The 8,997-nt window shown below is 43.3% G+C and overlaps 1 protein-coding gene across 1 annotated transcript; it reads left to right on the top strand.

The window, feature by feature from the left end:
- Positions 1 to 31: 31 nt before the first annotated feature.
- On the top strand, positions 32 to 7,408 carry CDC25A (cell division cycle 25A; the record flags this gene model as incomplete). The annotated part of the gene is made up of 12 exons (XM_010015403.1): positions 32 to 67; positions 449 to 550; positions 1,335 to 1,451; positions 2,332 to 2,466; positions 3,120 to 3,194; positions 3,862 to 4,014; positions 4,344 to 4,436; positions 4,819 to 4,881; positions 5,026 to 5,124; positions 5,402 to 5,532; positions 5,843 to 5,954; positions 7,268 to 7,408. Coding segments are annotated over 12 exons (1,257 nt in total), but the record flags the coding sequence as incomplete, so codon positions are not given.
- Between the last annotated feature and the right edge of the window lie 1,589 nt (positions 7,409 to 8,997).

Raw genomic sequence — 8,997 nt, 5'->3', positions numbered from 1 at the left:
ATATATTTATTTTTTTTTTTTTCATTGTAGCATTCGAATGCCTTTCAGAAGAATCCATTCACTGCCAGTAAGTGAGATTGGTATTGGTATTCTATAAATGTTAAAGGATTTAGCATATTAAGTGGATACATTCCATAACTTGTTAACTTTCTGGCTTCAAGAACAGCTACTGTGGCAGTTAATGAAAACTGTCAGAATTACAGCTTGTAAACTCAACACCTCATTTAAGTTAGCATGAAATATCAGTGATGTGGCTCTGTCACTACTGCTGCTGAAGCATTTTGGTATCTGTACCAAAATGTCGCATAACAGACTCCTGCACATAGGTTGCACAGATTTCTAGTTGGAGACTTTACAGTCTTTATTAGCCACTGTTTTGCTTTAAATGCAGTTGTGCAAAGACTATATTGCGCAATACTGAACTGGTGCTTTTGTATGTATGTTGTAGCAAAGCCTTCTGGGATCCAGTCCTGCTCTGAAGAGAAACCATTCTGATTCCCTGGATGGTGATGCTTTTCAGCTGTTGGAACAAGATGAAAACAAGGAGAATGTAAGTGTTGCGTTCCGTTGCTGCAGTGATAGGCATAAGAGGTGGTACCAAGGGAGCTGGATTAGCACACCCCTTCAACAGTGGATGTGGTGGAGAAGGCTTCTTTTCCCTTCTGCCAGGCTGTAGTTCAGCCATGACAAATTTTTGCATAGCTTATCTTGGGAGCTTGCAGTGAAGTGCAACAGCACTAATCATAGTGACTGCAAACTGATTATATGTTCATAAAAAAAAATCTGGAAGACTTTGGTTGCCCAGCTCTGCTTCTGTGCTGCTGAGCTTGACTCCTTTTAGGCTGTGGCAAGGGAAAATGTATTCATGCCGCTCGCTTTAGGTTGCTATGAGAGGTGCCTCTAGAAAGCTGTTTTGATAGATCACCTCATCTCTTTCCACTACTGGCATGGGAAACCTTGGTTCTTCACAGCACCAATGTCCTTTTGCCTTCTTTGTCTGGAAGGCTTTGCTGCTGGAAATCCCGTTGGTAGGACTCTGACAGGTCTTGACAGAAGATCGGGTGTCAGCAGAATTTAAAAATTATTCCTTTTGCAGAGAAGTTGGCTGACAAAAGAAATAGAAAAGACGATAAAAGCTTAATTATATTAAATGAATTGCTATTCTAACATCTTTAATTTGAAAACTTTTGCCTTCAGACTATTCCTGTTGGCAGGGAACTTAAAACCACAATGTCAGGTAGCATTAAAAAAACCCTAAAAAGATAAAATAACCTTGGAGGCTTACACAGTTTGTAATTTTGGTAAAATGACCACTTTGCTCCTTTTTACCTCAGGAACCGTTTGAGTTTAAGAAGCCAACCAAACCAGCTTCTCGTTGTTCTGTGCATGTCCATTCCCGTGGTGGAAAGGGTGTTCCTGGACCAAGGCAGAATTCATCTCCAGCTCAGATAGTAAGTACTACAGTGTTCTTTACAACTAATTCTCACCTAATCTTCTGCATACCTGGAGATTATGCAGAACCCTGGAGGTGTGCAGAAAGGGAAGAAAAATTGGGAAGAAGAAAAATTGCATCATGTTCTAAGGCAGCACTGTTAGTTACCACTAACGTGCCAAATCGAAGAACTCGTTTGCCAGATAAGAGAACTTCTCACCTTTGGCTTGTGAGATGGCCAGGAGTTTAAAACGTGGATTGTTCTGTAGTCTGAAAGATTAGTCAGTACAGAGCTGGGGTTATGCTGCAGTAAGTTAAGGCAGTGTGGATGTTGATGTGGAATAGAGGAATTTAGTTTGTAATTGTTTTCACTATCAATAAAATAAATAACTAAATTGAGGCAGATGCATTTAGAACAACTGTGTAGATGTGACTGGATTTTATTTCCAGATATGACATCCAGGAAGCAACTGAAAAACCATGGTGGGTCGTTGCATTAGAAACAATGCCGGGGGGCTAAGTCTTGCCTCTGCTCCTTGAATCAGGTCCTTTGTCCTGCTTAGTACTCTTGATTTTGTGCTTATCAACTGCAGAGTTTATATTACCTCCTGTTCCCACTGATGCCAACCATTTCTCTCCATTGCACCTTCTCTGGAAGGTGTCTTCCACAGATGAGGGTTATTGCTTAATGAGTCTAATAAATAGCACTCTGCTATTGTAGGGATCAAATAGAAGTATTGGAACTCAGTCTGGGCTTTGCTTTATGTCAGTGTATTCAAGGTGGGGGAAAACACGCCATGTTTACTGTAGAGCAGCAAGAGGCAAGGCACTGTCTCTGTGGTTACAGCTCCCTGCGGTAAGGAGAAGGAGTGTTGTTAAAACTAACTGTCTTGTCTCAGTTTCCCATGGGTGAAACACCCAAGGGTGAACAGGAACATTACGGGCCAGTTTTCCTGCAGAAGTCTTCTCTGACTTCCTCTGAAAGTGAAGATGATGATGGATTCCTGGAGCTGTTAGATGACCAAGATTTGAAGGTATGTACAAAGGAAATATGGGCATTTTGAAACTTGCTCTGTCCAATGTTAGTAGTCTGCCACAATATGTCTGTGGTGCACATGTTCTAGCAGAAGTCAGTGTGGAAAGTCATACTGCAAAAAGCTAGGTACTAGGGAATCCTAGCATGTGAGTTATCACCACCTTTTTTCCAATTCAGTTTCAGTGTCTCTATCTTATACGTGCTCTTTCCTAGTGCAGACAGTGGGATTTACTTGGGGTGTGAACAGAAGTTAAAGAATTTCTCGTCTTCATATTGTCTGATGGGAATTGCATTACTAGAGGGAATTATTGGAACAGTCAGCATTTTTCTTTAGAAACTTGCTGAAAGAGCTAGAGGTAAGATTTGCTTTTGAGCCACTTAAGCAGAAGACTTTCTAACTGAATTTGAAGTGCTTAAAGTTTTGGAGGAACATCATTGTTAATCAATGGATTGATGTAACTTACCTTCTCCAACATATCTCAGCTAGGTTCCATTATTTCATTGAATATTGGACTAGTGATTGAGTTAAATTCCTAAAACGTATCTCTAACATGAATTCAACTGGAATGCTGGCCCAAGCTGTGCAGAAACTGCGTTTAGTCTCTGCCCACAGTGGAATAGATGAGAAAGAATTTTCTTTTTTTTCCTCAGAATGATGAGGAGATGCCATCTGATGTGGCAAGCCTCTGGACTGCACCACTAGTCATGAGGAGAACAGACAATCGGGTGAGTGTTCTGTGGGAGTATAACAGAACAGACACAGGGACTTTGTTCTTGCAGCTGTTTTCGCTGCTGGGACAAGTGATCACACTGGCTCTGGTCCTCCATCCCTAAAAACAACAAAATAAGATATGGCATAAATCCCCTTCAGTATTCTGTTATCTCTAAAGACTGTTTAGCTGAAAGACTGTCAGTGTGGAACAATGCTCACTGTGTGCATACATACACATTAACTTTCTTTTTCCAAAGCCACTTCATAAATGCAAGATGATCTTGACTTCCCTTATCAGTTACTTATTGACACATCTCAAATGCATCCTGCACAGACTTTCCTGAAATCCCTGTAGCCAGATATTCTGACAACAGACTGTGAAGGGAGTTTAAATTCCAGCAAAAAGTTCCTTAATCTGCTGATAGCTTGTCTGTTAATTGGTATAAAGCACTCTGCTAACACTTCTGATGCTCCAAGCTCACTCAGCCTGCAGGGCAAGAAATGAGTGTTACTGGAAATGCAGGTCCTGAATGTAGATGACCCTGTTAACATCCCACTGTTGCTGTGCAGTGGCAGTGTCTTCAATAAGGCAAAAACTTGTAATGATCTGAAAATCTGAGACTTGCTTATTTTCTAAGCTCAGTTTTTGTTAGACAACTCTTAAATTCTCCTTCCTTATAGGCCAAACGATGTCGGCTGTTTGGCTCTTCATCTCTGCCTAGTGATGTAGGAAGAACCACCCAGAAAAGAATGGAGAGATCCCAGGAAGAGAATTCTCCAGGGAAAAGCAAGAAGAGGAAAAGCCTGACTGGAACAACTTCTGAGGACACAATGGTTGGTGGCTTGGCATCCAGTTTTGTAACAGAGAATTGATTAGGAGGGGATCTAACATAGGTGTCTAGGTGGTGGAGTTTAATGAGAGAGCTTTTTCAGGTGAATTGCTAACCTAGCAAACCTGCATTTTCTCTTCATTTTGAGGAGATTTGGGGGAGCTGGTGCAGCAGTTGCATACTCTTGAGTCTGAGTTTAACCTTAATCCAAAGGGGATGCTGTGGAGTTGTAGCTCAGGGCTTCGGGGTAAACTGAGTTTTGCATTATGTTGTGGGAAAAGGACCTCTCTGTCGTCAGTGCTCAGTGTTGATCTCTAACCCACCTCCTTCTAGAATCTGAAAATGGTGAAGACACAATCCTCCACAGCAGAGATCGAAAACATTTTGGACACTGACCAGACAGACCTTATTGGTGACTTCTCAAAGGTAAGGATTTAATGGTCGAGTGTTTATTCAAGCATTTGAATGGCCTCTCTTAGTGAAGATGTCTCAAACCAGCCCAAATAAAGCGAGTCCCTTCTTTAATGGTGCATATTCCAGTTAGCAGGAAAGTATGTTGGCTAGAAGGGTGCTTTCATAGCTTAGCCACCAAGAAATTCACTTGTGGTTATTCTAAAAGATCTACAAAACTCATTCAGTTGCCAAAACTAAAATTCTGCCCCTGAATTTTACAATTTTTAGTTTTAACTCTCATGCTTTGCTGAAGAGGCTCTTGTCCTCGAAGTATCTGTTACGAAATATTACTGCTGGACACTGTGCTATTGCTTACATTTGGAATTTTCTCATTTAAATGCTGTCTGTCTTACAGGGTTATTTATTCCACACTGTTGATGGGAAACATCAAGATTTAAAATATATCGACTCAGAAATGGTATGTGCTCCAGGGATAGTAAGAAAAAATCTTTACTGGTGGGAACAAGACAAGAACATCTTGAAACAACTGAACTCTGGGGATTTTTGTTGAGTTCTCTTTTTTTTTTTTTTTTTTTTTTTTTTTTTTTTTTTTTTTTTTCAGATTGTGTCTGTGCTGACTGGGAAGTTTGCAAACTTCATCAAGGAATGTGTGATAATAGACTGTAGATACCCATATGAATATGAAGGAGGACACATCAAGGTATGTTGGCCCTGTAAGAGCAATGTAGAGTTGTCTGAAGTTGCAAACTGGGGTCACTTGGCACCATGGGGGGCTGCTCTTCACTCAGGAGCATCCAAGGCCATGTGGGTGTGTTACAGACTACCTGTAATGTTCTGCTTGGGGTTTGATGCTGTCTTCCCAATGCTGGAGAGGGCTGCCAGAGCCCCTCTGGGAAATTAAGATGAGGAAATTGCTTGCAAGGAAGTGGGATGGGTTTTACTATCCTTCACTCACTCCACGTGCTTGGGCATTACAGGGTGCGGTGAACCTACATATGGAAGAGGATGTGGAAGACTATTTGCTTAAGAAGCCAATCAAGCCATCGGATAACAAACGAGTGATAATAGTGTTCCACTGCGAGTTTTCTTCGGAGCGGGGTCCTCGGATGTGAGTTATGTCGCATTCCCCTAGATGGGAACTTACTACTGTGCTAGCTGGCAGCAAAGCTTTTGGGGTGGCACCAGTTACTGTGCTGGCATGCACAGATGTTGGTTGTCAGCTCTGGTTGGGAGGTCAGCCCATGGTGGGAAAGAGCATGTTGGAATTGTGCTGGCACAAGAGGTGGAACCAAAAAACAAGTGAGCTGCAGCAGTGGCTTACTTCTGTAATCCCAGGAATGGGAAGTTTTGGGTGAGAGCTGTTTTCCTCTGATGTTTGTTGAGTTCAAGATTTAACACAGGACTTTTCCCTGATACAGGTGCCGGTTTGTGAGAGAACGGGACAGGCTGGGTAATGAATACCCCAACCTCCATTACCCAGAACTGTACATCCTTAAAGGGGGTTACAGGGACTTCTTCTTAAGATGCCGTGTAAGTAATGTTCACTTAAATGCATATCTTTCACACTCAGGGAAGAAACAATAGGTAAATAACACTGATGTATTTGTACTCAATAAGTCTTCTTCTGGACTAAAACATTTTTTTGCTGGGGTTGCTTTTCCTCCTCTGTTTCACCATGGTCTCCCATACTGAGAGTAACTAAAATTTGGTAGTGAGGCTCTTGAAGCCTGTTCCACGCTCCAGAGCTGTCTTGCTGCCATAGCTGAAAGGTTTTTCCACTTGTCTCAAGACAATGTAAAACTAGTTTCTACCCTTTCATAACAACCAGGAGTTCAAAATGACATTTGGAGGAGAAATTTCAGCCTGCTCAGCCTGCTAGGACTGGGAGAGAAGGCAGCCTTGACAGTAATTGCTGATAACAATCCTGAAGTCTGAAACAGCAAAGTCAGAAAACTCGACCTTTGAGTTTTCAGCCTCTAACTCAGAAAAGGAAGCTAAAAAATGCCCAGCAGCTCTTACAGCAGCATTGTGGGGATGGTGCTTGTTGTATCCTTTGTCCTTTGGCTTCTGCTGCCTTGACATTTCAGTGGATGTAATCTCGTTCTTCAGTTATTCCTTTCTGTGCTTCTGAGACTAACAAGGTTGTGGCCTGACAGTTGCTCTAGTTCCTTTTGGACACCTGCACTGTAGAGTAGCTCTTAGATTACCTTCCTGTTCTGTGACCTGGTGCGTCTTCAGGGAGATGCAGGGTGCTGTTTCCCAGTGGCATGTTGGCTTTTCCAGCCTTTGGGATGCTGCTGTTCATGGAAGGGAGTGCTCCCCTGTTTTTTGGCTCTCCCTGTGACCTCATGATTCCCCCATGGCAGTGATTGCACCTTGGTTTGGTTTTGGGGCCTGTAGGTGTCCCCTCCCGAGGTGGAAGGACTAAGGGCCTCAAGGTGGCAGCATGGAACAGCCGATGGCAGCTCTTGTGTGCGCCAGGGCGCTGGCTGGTTCCTGATAGAAGCGTTCCTTCAAATCTTAGCTATTCCAAGGTGAATGCTAGATAGCCTTAGTTATGTATTGATATCTACCAGAAAATTTGGGGTGAGAGCTCTGTACACAGGGCCAGAAGTCCTTCATGTAATAGCTGTTACACCCTCTGGAGTAGCTGTAGTCTGAATATCACTTGGCTTTGTTCATGAGGGTCTGGTATGAAGTTCCTGCATAGAGCCAGGGGATCTTGTTCTGTTTAATCTGCTGGTAGTTGTTGGAACAGTTGCTGGCAGGCTCTGTCAGTGGGCCTCAACAAAACCATCACTCCTGTGAGACAACCAAAGTGAAAACAGCTTCTCTTTCTCCAGAGTTTCTGTGAGCCCCAGAGCTATCGCCCCATGCACCATGAGGACTTTAAAGAAGACTTGAAAAGGTTCCGCACCAAAAGCCGAACCTGGGCTGGCGAGAAGAGCAAAAGGGAACTGTACAGTCGCCTGAAGAAGCTGTAAAGGCTGAACTGAACTCAGAGCAAAGACTGCCCATCCTGAGGGGGAGGCTGCAGCAGGAGGGAGATGAGTCTGTTCCTGGCTTGCAGTGATCAGGCACTGGCTCCCTCCTCATCTGTCATCTCACTGGGAACACCCTGGAACTTGGGGCTGCAGGCTTGAACCCAGCAACTTGGATGCTGTCTGGGAGCTGATTCTGCTGAATATTCTGGTTAAGCTCCTTTGTGGAAATGGCTTCTCATGTTCTGCAACATCCATAAACTGCAACATCCAACAGTGGGCCCAGGGAAGGGTGGGGAGGCTGCTGAGTGTTGTGCACGTGAGGCTCTGCTGGTACGTGCTGTAGGCAGGGAAGGTATTTTAGTGCCTGTTGGGAATTTTTTTTTTATGCTTTATTTTTATTTAAATACAGTCAAATGAAGCTAATGCTGCTGCAGTTGAATCAGCTAGATTGTATTTACACTTTGTTTCTGCTAAAGGGCAGCCTGCTGTTGGGGGTGTTAATTATTTTTCTCAGCTGCAGTTTTGATTCTGTGATTTTGTAGTGTAATGCGTCGTGATGAAGAAAAAATGGGAAATGGTTCATTACAGGTAGAGGTTCCCAGGTCACTGAACTCCTGTGTTTTGCTCTGGAAGCCTCTTAAAGACAGTCTAAGGGGAAATTGCTTATTGTACTTAAATACGTTCACCTCCCTTTCTTAGATTGCTTTATTTCATAGTAATTTGAATTTAGCTGCTGCTTTAGTTCTGTTGCTGGTGTTTCAAAGTAGGAAGGACTTGTGGGAGCTGAGGTGTCTCAGGTGATCCCAGGAGGGCCAGGTCCCAAAGCTGTTCCCAGGATTCCCAGCAGCACCAATTTACTGTGGCTGCTCCTGCTGAGACTGTGTATTATTATCGTGAACCATGTCCAGAAAAGAGCTCAGCTGTGAGGAACCACACTAATGATCCTGCACTGGAGGCTGCTCCAAAACCACTTGGCTTTGACTTTAGCTGCTTCTCCAGTAGCTGAAGCACCTTCTGCTGGGAAAGGCAGGAAATAGAATCAATTCCTGAAGGAAGAGTGTGTCATGCCCTATAGCTGAGCCCTGCAAACTGCCCACCTGAAGCAGAACACATGCTTCTGTGGTGCAACAGTGCCTGAACAGCTTTGCTGCTGCTTCTGGTGTTGAAGAAGTGGTTTCAGGGTCAGGCCAGCTGCTTGCTGCAGCAACACTGTGATGATTACTGTAGCTCATCTTCCTCACACACAAATTTCCTGGTGGAAGTGTTGCTTCTTAGGCCTAAGAGCACACAACCTAGGAGCAGCCATGCATCCTGGAAGCTCTTGGCTCTTTAGCAGAGGTCCATGCTTTGCAGGGCTTGGCTTGCTCCTCATGAGTTAGTGCTGCATGTTGCTGTACCTATGTCAAAAAATACTGAAATGGAGGTGACTTATGTGGAATTTTAACTTGATTTTTTTATTATTATTTTTCTTTTAAAAACCTGCTCTTAACCTTCTTAAGAACTGAGCAGATGAACCATGAACTTTCTCATTTAAAAAAAAAAAATTGGATTTTGCTGCCTTCCCTCAAAACTGATTACCTGGAAGGGGG

This window comes from Nestor notabilis, unplaced genomic scaffold (assembly GCF_000696875.1).
Source record: "Nestor notabilis isolate BGI_N333 unplaced genomic scaffold, ASM69687v1 scaffold3925, whole genome shotgun sequence".
NCBI lineage: Eukaryota > Metazoa > Chordata > Aves > Psittaciformes > Psittacidae > Nestor > Nestor notabilis.
Note: the sequence above shows the minus strand (reverse complement) of the source record. Positions and strands in the feature narration are given on the sequence as shown.